Source organism: Echinops telfairi, unplaced genomic scaffold, assembly GCF_000313985.2.
Source record: "Echinops telfairi isolate 266 unplaced genomic scaffold, ASM31398v2 ScPeMD7_31;HRSCAF=116, whole genome shotgun sequence".
Taxonomy (NCBI): Eukaryota; Metazoa; Chordata; class Mammalia; order Afrosoricida; family Tenrecidae; genus Echinops; species Echinops telfairi.
This window is the reverse complement of record NW_022103928.1, coordinates 30,339,270-30,360,183: the sequence shown is the minus strand read 5'-3', so window position 1 is coordinate 30,360,183 and position 20,914 is coordinate 30,339,270. Positions and strand designations below refer to the sequence as shown.

The 20,914-nt window shown below is 44.1% G+C and overlaps 1 protein-coding gene across 1 annotated transcript in view; it reads right to left on the bottom strand.

Annotated features, from left to right (window-relative positions):
* Positions 1-9,749: 9,749 nt before the first annotated feature.
* HMCES (5-hydroxymethylcytosine binding, ES cell specific) overlaps positions 9,750-20,914 on the bottom strand; it is a 17,209-nt gene continuing 6,044 nt past the window's right edge. The window contains exons 2-5 of the mRNA XM_013004552.2: positions 19,533-19,658; positions 15,685-15,866; positions 12,543-12,735; positions 9,750-10,614 (exon numbers count right to left, since the gene is read on the bottom strand). Of these exons, the coding sequence (XP_012860006.2) occupies positions 10,378-10,614; positions 12,543-12,735; positions 15,685-15,866; positions 19,533-19,658 (738 nt within the window). The 3' untranslated portion in view covers positions 9,750-10,377. The remainder of the gene's footprint in view (positions 10,615-12,542; positions 12,736-15,684; positions 15,867-19,532; positions 19,659-20,914) is intronic.

Genomic DNA, 20,914 nt, shown 5'->3' with positions numbered 1-20,914 from the left:
GCGCGTGCGGCGTAATCTGGCGTTTCACTTCACTCAGCCCCATTGGTTTCTTCCCTTTTTTGTTTTTTGGACACAATAAATTGTTTAAACCTTTGAGCCGTTCTGCCTCTTCTTTCCAGTGCACTTGGGGTCGCCACGGTGGGTGCATGGGTCGGCTTGGGTGGTGGGCCCGGCCCTGAGATGCAGGGTGGCAGGCTCAGGAAGTTGGAAGAGCGCCTGGAGCTGGAGGGTTCTGAGAGGTGGGCAGATGGCTGTAATCCGGCACCCGACCGTCCCTGGGAGCGGAGGAGCGGGAGGCTGGACCCGGGACTGGCTGGTCCCGTTAAACTGAAGGGGAGAGCAGTGGATTTGTGGGGCCTACTGGTAACCCAGTAAGGGGAGTCCTTTTGCATCCCTTGGGAAAGCTCGACCAGGTGGTCTTGGGTATGGATTGAGGTTATTAATTCTGAATCTAGGTAGACTTTGTGTCGGTGTTACTACAGAAACCCTAAGGTATAGTCAGGGAGGTGAGGCCCTGAGACTGGCCCACCGTGGCCACAAATTGATCATCTTTGAGCCTGCTGGCTAGACAGAAGGTATGTCATATAAACAGTGCTTGCCCCAAGAGCTTCTAGAAAAGTTAGGAACAGAATGGCCCTAGGCTCAGGGACACTTCTAATGTCCAGCTGATGAGATGGTGGGATGGTTGTTCATCCAGGTGGTCAATAGGCTGAGACCTAGTCTGACAAGGGAAAATCCCTGCCAGTCGGGGAAAGCTCTGGTGGCAGTAGGAAGCCAGGGAAAATCCCAGAACAGTGGGAAGCATGTTCCAGGCTGGGTAGGTCTCTGCCTCAGCCACACTTCATTCTGAAATCAGCCTAGGGGACAGGGAGACCTAGAAAACCATAGGTTCTCTCCGTGAAAGTAGGTTTGGGAGTAGAGCATCGCTGGAGAGTAGCTTTCCCCCATTGCTGGTACCCAAGACCTGAGTCAGGCCATTGCCTTCTAATAGGGTAAGACCAGGACCGGACAACTCCAGTGCACAGCACTCTGCAGGGCTAGTCTAGACCCTTTGCTTGGGAGTTCCCTTTACCCATGCTGGTTGCTCCACTCTTCTGGCTCAGGATTCTCCCCAATTTGGGGAACTACAGAAGCCACGTGGCAACATGAGCCCTGTGCCAGGTGCTCAGAATGTAACTGGGCAAAACCAGTGTTAGTGCTTGCCGTTCCCAAGGTCCCATGCCTTTGGGAGACAAGTCATTACACACTCTCCTCAGCACACTAGAACTCTGTGAGCAGAAGTTCAGAGATTGTGAGGGGACCTGAGTGTGAGGCCCTGCTCTGGCTCTGGTCACTGAAGTGGGCAGAACTGGAAATGTGATCCTGGACTTGACTGTGGCTATTATGGGGGCAACAAATCCACCCTCCCTGCACCTCTACTGACTAAGAGTTTCAGCAACTTAAAGAGTTCCTGTCAGAGAGCAGTGTGCCTGTTCCAGGGCCTCTGGGCCAGCCCACCCCTGTCCAGACTGCTACAGGAGCAGTAGAAAGGACATCAGCTAGGAAAGCCCTTGGCCTGCCAAGATTGATGGGGTGGAAGTAGAGGTGCTGACCTGCTAAATGGGATGTTTCAGGTTCCATTTGCCCATCAGACAGCTAGAGGGCTTGTTTTCCATGCAGATGCAACCTGGGCTTCAGCTAGTTGTCTACATATGAATATCTGGGGCTAGACCCGGGACTCCTGTCCAGTCCCTTAGGTGGTTCCGAAAGATTAGGACTGTTGCAGGCCCTGAGCCTCTGCTCTCCATGAACTCCGATTCTTCTGGATGACTCATGGCCCCCTTTCTGAGCCTCCACCAACTACTCATGCTAACCAAAGTCCCTGCCCAGCTGACGGCCGGTCCGAGGACACCCTGGGAGTTCCAGAGTCCTAAAGTGCCCTCTGCAGCGGTACGTTGACAGGGAGCTGCCAGAGGTTCAGCCTGGATTCAGAAGAGGATGTGGAACAAGGGGTATCATTGCTGCTGTCTGATGTCAGAGAGAGAATACCAGAAAGATATTTACTTGTGTTTCACTGACTATGCCAAGACATTCAACTGTGAGGATCATAACAAACTATGGAAACCCTTGAGAAAAATGGGAATTCCAGAATACTTCATTGTGTTCATGGGGAACTAGTACCTGGATCAAGAGGCAGTTGTGCGAACAGAACAAGGGAATCTTGCATGGTTTGTTTCAGGGTTATAGCCACTTAATATAGTTATTTAACCTTTAGGCTAAGCAAATAATCAGAGAAGCTGGATTATATGAAGAGGAATGCTGTATCTGGATTGGAGGAAGGCTTCTTAACAACCTGCTGATATGCAGATAACACAACCTTACTTGAAGGTGAGGACTGACCCACTTGCTATGAAGATCAAGGATTGATCATCAGTATAGATCAGATGTCAGTATACCAACTCAACTGACTACCATTGAGTCAATTCTGACTCATAGTGACCCTGTAGGACAGGGTAGAACTTCCCCCGGTAGATTTCTGAGACTGGAACTCATGGGAGTAGAAAGCCTCTCTACGATGTAGCGGCTGGTGGTTTGTTAGCAGCCTCCTGTGTGCCACTACCCCAACAGGACTCCTGTGCTCACTGTAAAGAAGACCCAACTCCTCACAACGGGACCAGTAGGAAACATCCAGGTAAATGAAGCAAAGATCGAAGTTGTCAAGGATTCCATCTTGCTTGTGTCCACAATCAACGCTCAATGCTCATGGAAGCAGCAGTCAGGACTCCACCAAAGTCTGTCCTTTGATGCTCACACAACCTGGTGTACCAGCTGCTCCCTCTGGATGCTGCTGGCCTCTCCCCTCCACATTGCTTCCTCTCTCTTTCCTCTTACCACCTGTCCACTCCTTGAAGACATGTGCCCTGGTCACCGTCTTCCTCGTCCTCAGGCCTTCAATTTCCGGAGAGCCACTCCCGAACCCCACTCTCAGGCCTCTGGTCTGTTGCACCTCCTCCCCAGGGCTGGACTTGTAATACCAGAGCTTCAGAGTTCACTTGGTCACAAGGATTAGATCAGGGGTCCTCAAAGTTTTTAAACAGGGGGCCAGTTCCCTGTCCCTCAGACCTGTTGGAGGGCCGGACTATAGTTTAAAAAAGAACTATGAACAAATTCCTATGCACACTGCACATATCTTATTTTGAATTAAAAAACAAATGGGGCAAAAACACCCGGCAGGTCGAATAAATGTCCTCGGCGGGCTGCAGTTTGAGGACGCCTGGATTAGATCATAGTTTTGTGGCACCAGTTGGTTCAATGTGAGTCAATCTTGGCATTTTCCCTATAATTACTGAGAAAGACCTTTCCCTTGAGATCACAGAACTGTGCGGGGATATGGAGTTAGAATTGCCAGTGGTTTCTTGTCAACACACAGGGATAGTCTACCTGAAAAGGGGGCCAAGAAGTGGAGGGACAGAAGCCGGCCAGCAGAAGAACACCTGGACCCAGCTATGCCTGAAGACAGCGTAGACCTGAACTGTTACTATAAACGGATACATTGTTTGTTTTTAACTTTTCATTGTGAATTAAGGGAAGATTTACAGAGCAAAACATCAGTTTTGCAATATGGTTTCAACTGATCCATTACAATCTCTTCAATATACTCACCCCACTTCCTCCCTGTGTTTCCTGATTTCATTCCTCCCTTTTTCCCAACCCTCTTTATTTTGTCCATTGGTAAATGCTGCCCTTTCAATCTCAACCGTTGATTATTCTAACTTGGGAATTAGTTCCAGACCTGCAGGCTAACTAACGGCCATTGTCTTGGCGGTTCCACCATTCTCTATTGGACAACAAAGCCTTTTATGATTTGGGGGGGGGGTGTTCCACATGTTTTTCTCACTCTATCCAGCTCCTTTTCAGAGCAGTTGGTGGTAGCTGGTGGACACCCTCTAGTTCTTGCTCAGCATCATGGATCCATTGCTTTGTATGTACCACAGTTTGCCTGGGTTTCTGTCACTTTCATCCTGGTGTCTGTCTGTCTTTGTCTCTCTCTTTCACTCTCTTGATTTGCCCTACATTCTCCCATATCCATTCTGAATCGAATCACCCTCGGATATGTCTCCCTGCAAAACCCTCATCCAAGTGTTCCACTCTTGATTCATAGGTTGCTCCTCTCTTCCTATCTTATTTGCTCTGACTCTTCAGCTAAGCTGTTCTTTGCCTTCCTGGGCCTCCCCAGAGTGCATGAGGTCTTAGCCCTGAAGGGTACCCCAAATTAAAAAACGGATAGCAGTAACCAGCCGCATATGAGCATTCTCTGAGGAGGATCACACAGATCTTATCTCAAGTCTCCACAGCCTTAATGAAGTGGCAGCAGAAACTATGAGATGTCAAAGAGCTAACAAATGGCTAGCCAAGAATTTATACCTGGTCTACCCACCTCCAAACAAAGCTGACACCACATTCAGCTCCTACTGGGGCAGTGGGGAGGGAGGTCTTGGCCACAAGGACTGGGTCATAACAAAGTTGTGGCCCCAGTGGGTTCAGTGAGAGTCAGTCCTGGCGTTTTTCCTGTACTGCCTTGATTTGGCTCCAGGAAGCATCCATTTGCACACTGGAGACACCTGACATTGCAAAGGGAAAGAGGAGGACTTCCTAGAGATGTGATCCTGGTGCTGAGGTGAGACAAAGGACCATGTGTAACACTTTCAGTTTACTTTTCCGGAAAAAAGAGGGAGAGCAATAACACACCTCACCCCTCTGCACCCACGGATCAGGATTAGGTTAGTGGGACCAAGCCCCTAGAAGTCGAGGTCGGGGTTCTGAGTCTGGCTCCATTGTGCTCTCATTATGTGGTCCAAGATTGTTCTCCAAGCAATTACAAGTGGATCCGTAAGCTAGCAACAAAAATTGTCTAACTGCATAAGAAAGATAATCACACAGGACTATGAAGAACTATACTGCCCCAAAGTTCAAACCCTAGAAGAAATGGACAAATTTCTAGAAAAAGGCTACTTACTTTAACTAGGATATGATTTTCAGGGGCATCTTCCTCCAAAGTGGGGAGCCGAGTCCTTCTTCATTGTTCTTAGTCAGGAAGCTCGGCTGAAACCTGTCCACTTTGGTGACCCTGCTGGCCTTTGAAATACCAGCGGCATGGCTTCCAGCATCACAGCCACACACAGACTTATGTAAAAATTGATCCATAACAGGGAGAGCAATCGTTAGAACTGATGATGATTACACAACTCATTTAAACAGTGACTTAACCATGGAGGTGGGGAAAATGTTCTAAAATTGATTGTGATAATGAATGTACAACACTTCCTGTCAAGATTGAACTATTAAATTGTGTGTACTAAATGCCAATTTTTAAAAAATTGACCTATAACAAAAGAAGAAATTGATCTGATCGTTTAAAAAAAAGGAAAAAAAAAACTCCCAACAACAAAAATCCTGGGCCAGGCAGCGTGACCACTTCTATCCAAAGTATCCCAGACTACAGACTACAGAAGAGGACGTCGAACTCCTGAATTTATTTTATGAAGCAAGCATAAACCCTGATACCAGGCAGACATCATGAGAATAGAATAGACTAACATGTCTTATGAACCTAGATACAGAAATTCTCAACAAAATTCAACAAAATAAAATCCAGCAATATATTTAAAAAATATTTCGTGACCAAGTGGATTCATCCCAGGTATGCAAAGATAGTTAAACATAGAAAAACACTCAATGTCAGACACAAATAAAGGGGAAAAACTGAATGATCCTATCAACTGATGCAGAAGAAAAATGTTTGACAAAATCCAGCACACATTCCTGAAAAGCACCCAACAAACTAGGAAGAGAACTGAAATTACTCAGCACAATAAAGGAAGGATATGCAAAAGCAACAGCTAACATTTGGCTCTATGGGGAGAAATGAAAGCCCTCCTCAGTGAACGGGAAGCAGAAAGAATAATCTATAACTTATCCAGGGTTCGTTCGTGAGGGAGGGATAGAAATGGAGAGCTGATCTCAGGGGTTCAAGTGGTAAGAGAATGTTTTAACAATGATGATGGTGGCATATGTGCAAATGTGCTTGACACATTGGAGGAATGTATGGATTTTGATAAGAGATGTAAGAGCCTCAATAAAAGTTTTTTTTTTTTAAGTTTCTTGCTTTGGGATTTTCTATGTATAGAATCATATCTGCAAAAAAGAGAGGGTTTTACTTCTTGGCAGTTTAAGACTAAATCACTGGCATCAAATAAAGTCTGCCTCATAGCGATGCTGTAGTCAGAGTAGAACTACGGCCGTGGCTTTCCCAGGGTGTACATCTTTCTGGGAGCAGAAAGCCTCGTCTACTTCACTTCTGCCCCCTGTGAAAGCTCTGTACCCATAGTAGTCCCTCTACTTACTTTGTAATTATCTTCATGACAAGGTGATAGCGATGGTCCCCTATTTTCGGTCTTGTGGGCTGGCTTTGCTTTAGATACGCGTTTGTCTGGGTTGACTTTGGGAGATGGGATCATGCAGAGTAATCTGAGGTTGTGTCTACGGTTGTCATTTTCTATCCAAAGAATCCGCTTTAGAATTTATGGTAAGGTTGGTGAGGTTTTTCTGATCCCATTAATTTCAGTTTATCTGGAAATGGTCTTGATTTCACCATTGTTTTTTTAAATCATTGTATTGGGGGCTCATACAACTCTTATCACAATCCATACATCCATCCTTTGTGTCAAGCACATTTTGTACATTTGCTGCTGTCATCATTTCCAAAACATTTGCTTTCTACTTGAGCCCTTGATATCATCTCCTCATTTTACCCCCTCCCTCCCCGCACTCCCCTCCCTCATGAACTCTTGGTAATTTATAAATGATTATTATTTTGTCATACACCATTGCTTTGAGGTATAATTTTGCTGGATATGATTCTTGGTTGGCAATTGTTTCCTTTCAGAGTTTTATATATGCCATCTCACTGGTGATTGCTGAGAAATCTGAGCTGAGTCCTACCGGTTCCCCTTTGGGGGGACTGTTCTGTTTTCCCTGACCTACTCTTCCAGTCTTTCTTCATCTTTGGCTTTGCCGAGGTTGATATGCTGTGGTGATTTTCATTTGGGCTCCGTCTTGTCTGTGGTTTGTTCAGCTTCGTGACTGCCTATAGTCTCATCTTCCATGATGCCATTCCCAACTACCCTGGCCGTTGTCTCTGTGTTTGGTTGTTTCCTCCTGGTCCGTAATTCAATTACACATAAGGTCAACTTCTTGAAGATGCCCCACATAATTCTTAGGCTTTCTTCAGATTTTAAAAAATTGTTCCTCTAACAGATTAGTATTGAGAAATTTGTCTTCAAGCTTCAATCAGTGATTGATTCAGTTCTACTCCTATGCTGTATCAATGCATAATCTATTTCAGAAATTGTATTGTTTTTATTGATTGCTATTTGCTGTTTTTTTTACAAGTTCTCATTTTTATTTTGTCAGTGTGTTCTTGTTTTTGTATACTTTTCCAAAGTTTATTCTCCTATGTTTCCCCTTGATTTCATCTGCAGCTTTCTCTCTCAATCCTTTGAAGAAATATGAATACTATGTAAAAATTTGGCCTCTAGATCAGTTACGTGTTTGAGTCACTATTTTCTCCCTGAAAAGTGAAATGATCTTCTCTGAGATATTGTGGGGTGGTTCAGATTAAGGGGACCAGATTTTAACACTGGTAAAGCAGGACAAAAGCGGGGCACCATTGGTAAAACTCATATCCTGGCAAAAATAGCCACATGACAGCCGAAAACCCTATACCCTAGCTTGTCCTGCATTCTTTCCAAAAATTGGGATTTTTAAAACGCCGAGGGACGTGGGAAAAATTGTTAAAAAGCAGGACTGTCCCGCCAAAAGTGGGACGTCTGGTCACCTTATAATTTGTATTTGAGAAGTAAAACCAAAGTTGTTCTTGTTAGGTGCCATCTAGTCAGTTCCACCTATAGCGACACTGCGAACAGAAGGAAACTGCCCCGTCCCGCGCTCACCTCACAATCTTTCCAAACCTGCGCCCATCACTACAGCCACTGTGTTAATCCGTCTTTTTCTTGTCCCAGTGCATGGGAGCCAGCAACTGTGACCACAGGACCAAGTCGCAGGCATTCATCCTGCAGCCACACCCACTCCTATCACCTGATCAGTGATAACCAAAATAAGCCAAACTACGCCCCCCAGGTGCTGAATGATCAGCAAACAGAAAAATGCCCTACAATCCTATTCTCTATTACACCAGCCAGAAGACAGAGTGGCTAAGGTCTCACCAACATACAGTCACCAGTTAAACACCAAGTGTGGGGTGACATCAATGGCATCAAACAGGAAGAAAGCAAGGGTCCTTAGAGACAGGAAAGAAAGACCAAAATGGATGCCAAGGAGGGATCCTGAAACTTGCCTCTGAACACAGATTAACACATAGCGTAAACAGAAGAAATAAAAGCTGAGCAGAGGATTTAATTTATGTAAGCCTGGAATCATAAAACATTCTGTTCTTTGAGAAGAGCACGTGTCTGTGACATTTCTGTGGAAGTATAAAATCCTGAGTGAAAAAGGTACACCCAATGCGAATTTTTTCATAAGACCTCACCAAACTGGTAGGCTCCTGTGAAAACCAGTGAGGTAGGCTGGAGAAGGGGGATTTCATTTTGTTATGTTTATTAAGCCTAAAATAAATCCCACACCAACGGACCCAAAGGACACCGGCGCGGGAGGCATTCCGCTCTTCCCAGGAACCCCCACGCGTCAACCCCGCCTCCACCAGCGGAAGGGAAGGCGCTCCATGAAACTGCTTAAAAGCCGGCCTGGCAGCACAGAGCAGGCCGAGGCCATGGGGGGACACTGCACACCCGGGGCCGCCTCGCGTCCCTCGGCGCCAACGACGGCGTGCCGCGCCGCTCGCCCCGCCCCAAGTCGGGCTCGAAGCTCTCTTCCAATTGGTGAACATTCCGATCCCTGATTTGCATAGGCCTCGACCAGACTCCGCCTCCGCCCGCATTCCGAGCTGGCGGAAGGCGGAGCGTGCTGGGCCGGCGTGCGCCGACCTGCGGTGCGTCCGTCCGAGAGCAGCCAAGGGAGCTGCCCCTGCGGCGCTGGTCGCCTCCGCCCTTCCTGTCGCCGGGGACGGCTTCCTGGTTCAGAGTTCTTACCTCCTGGATGCTTCAAGAGGGCCGCGGGACCTGACCCTGATGCTCCTTGAGGGTCTCCCACCCCCCGTTCCTGTCCCTGCCAATCCAGCAGCACCACTGTTTCTTTGAACCATCTCTCCTCCCCTTGGGGTTTACAGAACAGCCCATCCACAGCTGCCCCGTTTCACATCTCACTGTATACAATTAATATACTAGCATGTACTTCATCGCAAGGTGTGTTATCTGATTATTGTGCACCCCCTGCTGTGTAGTCAGGTTCTAGCATACTCTAACAATTAATTGGCACAACTATTAGGGGCTCTGGGAACACAAGTGTAGTGGCCCCTACTGTCATGGAGTGAAGTCAGGGTGGGGATTTCCCGCCAGGCAGTCTCAGAATAAAACCCCTAAGCCATCCACAAACCCATGGCACCCTGTGACTGCTCTACCCAGCGCCAGAATCGCTGTGGGCTGATTAGGGATTCTCTACACACAGATCCTGGTAACAAGAGGCTCAAAGCCAGCTTCTTCCCCAGCCCCTGCTGATGGCAGGTACTCAATCAAGTTGGTTTTAAGTTAAAGGATTTATACAGCCACGTATTATGTGAAGGGAGAAGCAACAAGTTGTCTCCAACCAAATCTTTTTATTTCCAAAACAATTTTCTCCACAAAAGGCCCCAGGACTCCCGGTTTGTAATAAAATCCATTCCTTAGAACTGAAGCCAGGAGACAGGTGGTAAAATCTAGAATGCCATCCCCAGCATCATTTTCCAAAATGCGAGTAATTAAATATCATTGATACCATGAAAAAACAAACTGATCTTAAGAACTTATTCTAAAAGACAGGGCGACCACAGGCGGACAGTGACCAGCCTCTGCAGGGAACAGCAGGCTGGACTGTGCGCTCCCGCAGGCAACGCTCAACCAGAGACCAGGAAAGGTCTATCCACAGTGCCTTGCCGGCCCTGGGACCTTAGATGGCAGCGGTCTCTCCTCCTCCTTTCAGGAATACTCCTGAGGACACCAGTCAGCTCCACACTGGATGCTGAGTTCCCAGTCACAGCCAGGAATAGCCACTCCCTCCCTTTCACCCCCTTCCCCCCATAAGCCCACACTGTCAACTAAAACTGCCACCTCTTTCATGTCAGAAAGAACCCAAGCAAATGACCCTCACCCTCACACCAGTGTGTACACACACACACACACACACACACACACACACAGAGAGCCGCAAACTGAAGTCCTGGGTTATTTATTGGCAGTGAGGCCGTTTCTTCAGGGGCTCCTCCTGCTTTTCCCGCTTCAGCCATTGCTCCAAAAGTGCGGCGCTGCCTCTCTTGGTGGGGAGCGGGCTCCTCTGCAGGAACTGACTGGACCACTGAGGCACATCTGACTCTTCCTTTTGCAGTGTTTTGTAATCTTCCTTTTTGGGCGACTTTGTGGCTAGCCACTGCAACATTTTCTGGCTGCTGCCACTTGCCTTCAACTCCTAGGAGGAAGGAGGACAAAGTACAAACATCTGCTCCTAGAAACATTTCTAGGGCCAGATGGGGTGCAGGCAGCATCTATCTCCTAATGCTAGAGCCCATAACAAGACAGAACATTTTTAGATTAGGATTAACTTCTTGATCATTTCTTCCTTCTCTATACATGTAGGCCTCGTTGTAATAAACTTAAACTGAGGGCCAACAATGAGCTATGTGGACTTTATGATTTAATCTTCTCATCAATATAAGTAAATACTATTCTACAGCCTCATAAAAAATGGAAACCAACGTTCTGGAAAGTTAACTCGCTTTCTGAAAGCCACACTATGCTTGCTGGTAAAGGGGCATGGATTTGAGTCCACGCTTTGTGATTCCAAGACCTATAATCTTAATAGTAATTAATTACATTCATCGCAACTGCTTCACAAAAGGAAAAGGAGCCCTGTTTACCACAGGGTGAGACTGTTCAAACCTACCAGCCACTCTAGGAGAGAAAGATGAGGTTGTCTGCTCCCATAAAGGTTTGCAATCTTGGAAACCCCTGTAGGGTTGCTAAGAGTCAGCATTAATTCGATGCAGTGGATCAATAAGCATACTTCTTAATTTTCCTCATCTCCATAGCCACCTTCTTTTCCTTCATTCAGTGATAGTTGAAGAAAAATATGGCCAATTCTGAGGGTTCAGTGATGAATAAGGCACAGATTCTAACCTCAAAGAACTCACAAATATGTGAAGGAGATCACCGTCGGTAAGAAATACCAGTTAAGGCATGTGGAGAATACAGGAGAAGAAAGGAGCCGTGGCGTGTGCACCAAGCGGTAGGAGAGTAGGTTTCCGAGGAAGTGTGTTGCACTAAGCCCAGAAGATGGCATTCCAAACATGTGCAGAGAATGAACAAGTGTGTAAGTCAGTGTGACTCAGGAGGAGTGTTGGGAAATGAGGCTAGAAGAGAGATGGATCCCTGTCCACCTGCACTCTAACCCTGAACTGATGGGCTCTGAATTGATTAGCATAATGCAACATCTCTAAAGCATGAGCTTTTCCAGAGTAAAGACCACGGCAGAGACAGAAATATCTTTATAAATAGCTACAGGCAGCTGGGGGAGGGGGGGGGAGCATCAAAAGTTGAGTGTGCAGATAAAGGAGATGACACTGACTGTGGGGGCTGAAAAAGGGAAGGGACCATTGTTCTTGTGATCACCCTCTCTGATCTCTCTCAGGCATTCTGAAATGCCTATTCCTGAAACACCCAGAGGAATTTCCTCCTTCAGACCCTCCATGTCCCTTAGAAACAACTGCTTCTCTTTCACCTCTCTCCTGAAATGTGAGTGGGGCCAGTGTAGGGGTTAGCCTGGCCATTTTTGCTCTGAACGTCCCTCCCCATTGCAGGCCTTTTGTTTGTTTACCCTCCTTTCAAAATAAACCTCGTTAACTTTGGATCCTTGTGAATTTTAAGAGGCGAGAACCATATATAGATGCTCTCAAATCCTCCTGCAGGAGACGGAGACCTATAACACCTTCTCCAGCTTGTAGCTGGAAACAGGGGTAACAGAAAAGGGATATGACAAGGCACACCATGAGTGTGGTTTGGAACCAGAGATACAATTATGAGCTTTTACATTAAGAGTTCTCCAACTTGGCTTATTGGCAGTATCACTGAGGAAGCATCTTAATGATACAGAAGCTTCAGCAGGTGTAGGGAGGGTCCGCAGTTACACTGTGAGAGATCCCCTGGAGCCTCTGCATCGCAGCCCCGTTTGGGACTCATCGCTCTACTCCACCTCGCCATTCCACACACATGGAATATGTGAAAAAGAGTTTTTGGTGGTTCCCATTGAAGCTCTGAGTGTAAAAGGCCATATCCTAAAAGATAAGGCTATGCAGACAGAGAGAAAGCTCAAGAAGGACTGTACTGATCATAGGTCCGTACCTTTTTGACGAGAATGTCAACAGGAGCCAGACACTGAGGAGTGTTGTTTCGGGAATTGTTCACCAGAGAGGAGACTGGATGGAAAGTGATGTTTTCTGTGGGGTGGATTAACTTCAAAGCTTCTTGAGTGGAGACCTCACCAAAGTCAAGCCATTTTGAGACTGCCTCATCCCCATCCAGTAAGGCAGGCATCCTAGCCAGGGTGGTCACAACATGGGTTGGGAGAGGTGGGGTGTGGGTAGTGAGAGAAGGGAGAAAGACATGAGTCTCCTGAAAGCTCAAATCATCACAGGGTCGAGTGCCCCAGACAACTTGACAGGACACCAAGCACAGCCCTAGAAGAACAGTGCTTTGACTACAGCCCAGCGTGTCCAGCACATGCACTCGCCTGCAGGTGGACTTTCCAGGACGCCCTAGCACAGAATAAAGTAGATGCCGGAAAACGGGCCTATCCACAGCAATCCTGCCTCACCTGAAAGAGTCACAGTAAACAGGGCTAGTCACCTAATCTGGCAGCAAAAGAACAGCAGGGACATTCCAGGATGACTTGTGATGGCCAAGAAGATATTTGGACAAACCCCCAGCGTGAGTTTCCAGTGTGTATCCTCAGCCAATGGGAAGTGTGGTACACACCTCATGGGCAAACAATACTGTTGGTTTCAAAAAATATAATCGACTTCAAAGAGTTTCTGGGGAAAAAAACGTTTCTGGAAAAATGACATGAAAAATATTTTTTCTATGAAAAATTTGAAGCTCCCTCATATATTCATAAACATCTATTTTAGTTAAATGCTGTAATTTTTTCAAACAAGTACTTTTAAAGTATTCTAAAATCTCTGAAACCCAGATGTATTTTATGAGGAAGTTTTGTATTGTATTATATTTAGGTGGCAGTGATTGCCAGCACTGTACCTTTCTTAGCATATGAAATATGGAACACTTAAAAATCAGTAGTATTCTATTATCAGTAGTACTTTAGATTGGAGGAATTAAGGGAATTTATTTTAAGATGAGCTAGCAAAAATATTACTATTTCAAATCAAACTATTATTTCATAGATATACTCAGGACAAGGTTAAAGTAGGTAATCCTGATGTATGAAATGTGGCATACTTTGCAGCAAGACATTAAAAAATCAATTCTAAGGACACTGGCAAAAACTCCAAGTGTGACACAAATATAGTTATTTTTGCTAGTGTTTGTTTTTAAGATGTGAATCTGTTCCAGTGTGACTAACTTATGAGAGAACAATCTGAGCAAAACAGATTATATATATATATTTTTAATTAAATACTTTTATTGGGAGCTCTTACATCTCTTATCACAATCCATACATTCGTCCACGATGTCAAGCACATTTGCACATATCCTGCCATCATCATTCTCAAAGCATTCTCTTCCCACTTGAGCCCGATATCAGCTCCCCATTTCTTCCCCTCCCCTCCCCCGCCTGCCCTCCCTCAAACTCTTGATATGTGATTGATAGACTATTATTTTCTATATACTTGTTTAGTTATGCTTTTGTCTGCAAAAAAACAGTAAGTGAACACAGAACTGCACTTGTTTAACAGAGATTGGTAGGTACACAAAATACACACAGAGTATTTGCATGTCTTGTCTTAAAAGTTATATTTTGTTATTATTTTGCATCTGTGAATTTTTCTGTATTAAGAAAAGTTTAAAATATGCCAAGCAGTGCATGAAATAGAAAACTCCCAAGGACGGAGGAGAAGCTTGAACTAACAGAGCATCTTGAAAGAAGGGCTATCTCTGAGCACTGGGCGTAACGGTCCTGGTGAGGCAGGGAATAAACCACAGACTGCGAGAAGAACCCACACATGCACACTGGAAGACGCAGTAAAGCCAAAAGGCTCTTGAGACGCGAGAGACCTGGACTTGCTACCGGGAGGGACCAGTCCCTGGAGAAGTACAGCATGCTTTGTAGAGAGAGGGTCAGGATCATGCTTTGAAAAAGAGAAGATCTTCAACGAGATAGATTGACATAGTGGCTGCAATAATGAGTTCAAATATAGCAACGATTGTGAGGATGATGCAGGACTGGGTAGGATTTTTTTCTATTGTACACAGGGTCGCTATGGGTTGTAACAGACTAAAGGCATCTAACAACATAACATTAATTGTTGATGCATCATTGGTGAAGTTAAGTGTGCTCATCACCTCACTTTTTCCACAAATACTGTGTTTTTTATTTATTAAGGGTTTTTTTTGGGGGGTGGGGTGGGTATAAAATTTCACCCAGTACAGTGATTTTTTAGGAATGCATGTCATGTTATAGCAGAACTGTACAGTTGACCCTTGAACAACATGGGCTTGAACTGTACAGGTTTCCTTATATACAGATTTTTTTTAATGACATGTGATGCTAATCATTTTCATGAGAGCAGTTCATCTCTAGTAAATTATGTATTGTAGTAAAAAGTGATCTCTTGTGGTCCCCATGTATTTTTTTCCTTCGTGAAACACCATGAAATCCATGCAAAATACCACTTCCAGTGATTCTGGAAGTATCCCCAAGTAGAGAAGTCATGACAATACAAGAAAAAGTTCAACTGCTTAATTTCTACTGTGGATTGAGGTCCTCAGCTTCAATTCACTGCCATTTCAAGATAAACGAACCCAGCATAAGGACCACGGTATAAAAAGAACAGTATATTCTTGAAGGCATCGCTGCAGCTCTGCCAAGCGGCACCAAAACCTTGTACCTTTTGCAAAACTCCTTTTAATCTTGGACTGAAAACGTAGTTTTCACGTAGGTGCAGTATATAAAGTAATGTTATATACAGGTAACATATGAACTATGTGTCAATTTACTGTTTATGCTATCAGTAAGTTAAGAGTAGGCTGGCTGGCTACTGGTAGTTAAGATTTGGGGGAATCAAAAATTAGTTATACTTGAATTTTCAACTGCCTGGGGTTGGGGACTAGGGGTAGGGTGGTTGGTACTACTAAGCCCGTATTGTTAAAAATGTCAATTCTATCTGTATTTTGCAAATTGTCTTAGTTTTCCATTCCTTAAATGTATGCCTAGGGAAAGTTGCATTTCAAAAGCTACTTATCTAAAAATGAAGACGCAAACCCTCCTCTCAATCTTTTTGGACAGAGGATTAAGAGTGTGACTTGCCTGTGGTGAATGTCATTCAGGCCTTTGCAGGAATCCACTGTGATGATGGTATAGGAATACAGGGTATCTCCCCCCTCTGGGGGTGCCCAGCAGTCAAAGATCCCCGCCATTGTCAGTAGCCTCCAGTTGTCCCATACTTTCTCCCACTCCTCAGGACTGTCCAAGGCACCAACACTGTCTGACTGGGAGCAAAAACACAGGGCACATTAGATATTCAGCAGCCTCTTCTATACAAAGATTGGGTACTACTGACCAACTTAAGAGGCTTGGTGGCAAATACCTTCCAAAACCCTAGATTCATGGCTCTTCAGTACTTTTGGAATTCAATGTAACACCTTCACTGGACATTCCGGTCCTTCTAGGACCGAGCCCCTATTACTCTCGACGGACATTCACAATGCTAATTTGTAAATGAGACTTTCATGCAACTTATTGCCCCTTGCTCAAACATCTTCCCTACTCTTTTCACCATGCTAACGACGTGCACGCACGGACAGAGCTTCATTCTGTGCATAAGGTCGGGATGAACTCCATGGCCTCTAACAACAACAACGTTGATGTGCCATTTAGTTCAAGACCTACAACGGAACACTGGAACGGGGTCTCACTCCCACCCAGAAACAACATTAGAGGCCTAGATCATCTTCAGAATTACAGCTTTTGTTGAACTTATCAGTGAACTAACGCCACAGGCTCACCAATTAACCTGAGAGGAGCCTCCAAGGAGGGACAGAAGCAAGACAAAAAAGACCCCATACAGGAAGACAAAAACCTAGAGAAAAGTATCACATTGCTAAAACTAATGTGGGCTAGAGTGGGAATCCAGAATCCGTGGGAATTGCAGACCTTAGGGGAGAATACACCAGCCTCTGCAGATGTCCCTGAGTGTTCAAAAGAAAGACTAGACATCAAGCAGGAGACTGGACATAGCCCGATTTGGGGTGTTTGTCCAGAAGAGGGGTAGGAGGACCCCTCTGCCCTGGGAAAAGCATGAAGTCTCACCTGATTGCTTCTTCCCTAAAGTAAAAAAGCCTTAAGTTGTGGTGTGAAAGGCAGTGAGCCCCATCACCCCTAACTTACAGGTGAAAGTTAAAAGCGAGCAAACAACACTGGTTGCCTTGCAGCGAGCAGGGTCAGGCAGACAGCCTGGGCCTGAGCCCAGAGGCAAGCGCTAACCTAGACTGACTTTGAATGACAACAACACTCTTACTCAGTGCCATCAGCTGGTTCCAACTCACAATGACCCTACAGGACAGAGTAGAACTACCCTTTTTAGGTTTCTGTGGCTGTAAATTTTTCTTTAAAACAGTTTTATTTGCACATAACCCACATATCATATAATTCAATAGTTCAATCATATCAAGAACAGTTGTACAATCATTACCACAGTTAATTTTTGAACATTTCTTCTTTCAAAATAATTTTATTGGGCATTTCTTCTTTCTTGTGCCATTATTAGCTCCTATTTTACTCCCCAAACCTTCCCTGTCAAACTCCTAAGTAACCATTAATCTGGTTTTTGCCTATAATTTACCTATCCTGGATTTCATACACAGAAAAACATACCAAAACCAAAACTAACAAACAAACAAAACACAAGAAAACCAACAATAAATAAGCAGAGAAAAACCTCAATTGAAAAGTAGAAAATATTGGAAAACTAGAACAAATTTAAAATGGGTCTAAAGGGAGATCAGATAAGGAGTTCAATGCTAACCTAACTACCTCTGCAATCATCCACTTTCCAGAGCACTCTGCCTACCAGCACGGCTATTCATGTCCTTGGTCCATGGTCAGAGGGGATTCACTGTATTCACATGCATTTCTCTCCCTTCAGTTTTTTTCTTAACTGAAAGGGATCATGAGAGATCAAATGATAAGATGATAAATGTTAACCTAAATCTATCTACCATAACTGATATTATAATGCTCTCTGGATGATGACAAGGCTATCACATCCCTATGGTTGGAGGAGATTCTTGGAAGGCTTAATATTTGTGTGGACCCTGCAAATGGATTTTGAGCTTCTACTGTTGTTCAGCGCCTTCTGCAAACCAGGTGTTCACAATTTAACCTTTGATACCGTTCCCTCCTTCAGGTTTACAGTATATTATTTATAATCCTCACATGCTGGTGGGCTTCTTCCATGTAGTCTTAGTTGACACCTCACTTAGATGGCTGCTTATTTGAAGATAAGACTCTATGGTCCCAGACAATACTCTTTCATACCACGAATTAAGATCAATTCAAAGACCTAAATGTAAGAGCTAAAACCATAAAACTTCAAAAAAGAAAACATAAGTTACAAATCTTCCTGACCCTAGATTGAGCAATGGATTGACTCTTGGCCATCACAACAAAAGCACAGGGAATTTACAAAGATTATCCCTCAAAATTAAAACCTGTGTGCTTCAAAGGACACTACCAACAAAGTAAAAATGCAATCCACAAACTGGGAGAGAAAATATGTGCATATTATATATTTGGTATGGGTCAAATGCTATAAATCCCTTATAACTCAAAAAACCAAAAAACAGACAAACCAATCAAAAAACAGTTAAAAAGAACAGGGTACGATTAAAGAAATAGTTGCGACACTGTGGAAAACTTAACCAATGCTAGTGAACAATGTGAATGGAAATTGTCAAATAGGATCCAAACTTGCTGTATAAAATTTCCCAAAAAACAACGGAATATTGGTGGTGGTAGAGAGGGCAGGAGAGAGGCAAAGGACCTGATCAGGCACTTTCCCAAAGACAGACAAGTTGTCAATTAAGCACATGAAAAAATGCTAAACATGATTAGTCAGTAGGGAGATGCAAATCAAAACCACAATGAGATACTAACTCACCCCTCAAACCAAACCAAACTCACTGCCATTGAGTCAATACTGACTCATAGCAACCCCCTGTGGTTTCCAGGCCTATAATTGTCAAGAGTAGAAGAAAACCCAGTCGTTCGTTCTCCCGAGGAGCTGCTGGTAGTCCCTAAATGCCAACCATGTAGATCGTAACCCAACTCATATCCACTACACCACAAGGGTTTCTTAATGAAGGAAATGAAAAAGAACAAGACTTGGTGAGGAAATAGAGAAAATAGATTCTATCTTTATTCGTTGCTGGTAGGAATGCAAAATGGTGCAACCTGTGAAACTGTGAAAAACCCGTAAGTGGTTCTGTAAAATCTTAAACAGAATTCTCATATGAGCCAGTAGTCCCTAGCTTAGGTAAATACCTAAGAGAAATGAAAACCTGTATTCAAATAAGAACTTTCAGTAAAAGAATGTTCCTAGTGGAATTATTCATCACAAACAACCCAAATGTCCATTAACTGATGAATAAACATTTACCACAAGTTTGACAAATTGTGTTACAACTATATAATTGAATATTATGCAGCCCAAAAAGAATAAAAACTGGCACATGTTACATTATGCTTAGTGAAAGTAGCCACACACAAAGGGCACAGATTGCGTGCTTACCATTTGGTGAAGTAGCAATATGCAAATCTATAGTGACATACAGATTAGTTGCCAGGGAACAGATGATGGGGTGAAATAGGGAGTGACTGCTAATAAGTACAAGTTTGTTTTTTTCCCTTCTTTTTTGGTGTGATGGAAATGTTCTAAAACATAGTATGATAGCTGCACAACTCAGAATTTAATAAAAGCCGTTGGATCATATACCTTCAAAGGGTAAATTTTCTGATTAACTATATCTCAATAAAGCTGTTACTAAAAACAACAATAACAAAAAATGTTGTGAGGGAAGAAAAAAGAATGCTTTCCTAGGATTAATTTGTTTCCCTCTATCTTTCCACGCATCTACTGAGAGTTCTGTTTCGGATACCTTTTCCGTCTTGATTTGGGGGAAGTAGATGAAATATGGCTGCCTCTGGCTTGTTCCCTGACATCTCTGCCACTCGTAGAATCCATCGGCTAGAATGACACAGCGCCGTCCTTTTCCCAGTGGCACCTACGGCAGAATATGAGAAGATATGGTCTTGGTGACAATCATGTTTTATGGATTTGAGTTAAAATCTCAGCTACACCAATGTGCGACCGTTAGAACAGTTATTAACGTCTCTGCATCTCAATTTTCCTATGTATTAAGTGGTGATAACATACCCCGTTACACAGACATTGAAAAAATTATATATAAGTATAAAAAAGCAACTACCTTTCTATGTAACAAGTAACAGATACTTATGATGTCTAGTCTCCTAAATTGGCCCCCCAGTTGAACATGGAACAAGTCAGAGGCAGCCATCTTCACATAGTGCCCGCCCAATCTACATGTGGCCTGTCTCTGTATAACCAAGAGACTGTAGTAGACACGATTCTTCTGACCAAAGTAGGTGACAAAGCTGTGCAGCTTCTGCCCTGGTGTCATCAACTCTGAGCACCGCATTAAGCGAGACACCATGTAAGCTGCTTAAGACTCTGAAGCCGCATGTGGACAGGATGCCAGTTGTTCTAGCCTTCCCTGATGAGGTACCAGGTTGTGGGTGAAAAGCTCATATTGGACATCCAACCATACCGTGCTATCTCATCTCAGTACAACCACAGAATTCCCAAGTGAGACATGTCCAACTAAGCCCAGTCAACCAACATAATGTGAGCAATGATAACAAACTGTTTTAAACCACTAAGTTATAGATGGTTTGTTAAATGATATAGCGCTCAACATTAACAACTAGGAATATGATTTGCAACCTGAAACCCCTGGTTATCAAGTCAGTATGCACAGCTGACCCTACAGGATGGAGTCAAACTATCCCACAGATGGCCAAGGCTGTAAAACTGTGCAGAAACAGACGGCCACATCTTCCACCTGGGGAGCGGTTGGTAGGTTCAAAACTTTGACCTGCTGGTTAGCAACTAATTGCTTAGCCACTTTATGACCAGGTCCTCTTTGTAACTTCGTCCTCTTAAAAGGTTCCAAAGCAAACCTCATTTTATTTCTCAGGTATACTGGACAATACTAGCTCTGTTAGAAACAAGATACAAATACTGATGCTAAGTCAAAAAGTATCAATACTAGGGTTATTCAAGTTCATACACACACAGGTTCATTCTAAATAAAACATGTTTAAACATGTCACTGCCATCAGTGGATGGCTACACACAAATTCTATCAGTATGACACATGTCCCAGGAGCCAGAGGGTGCCTTCAAAAAAAAGTTAAAAGCAAAGCAGAGCGGTTAGCTCAGAAAGTTATGGTGACTTTT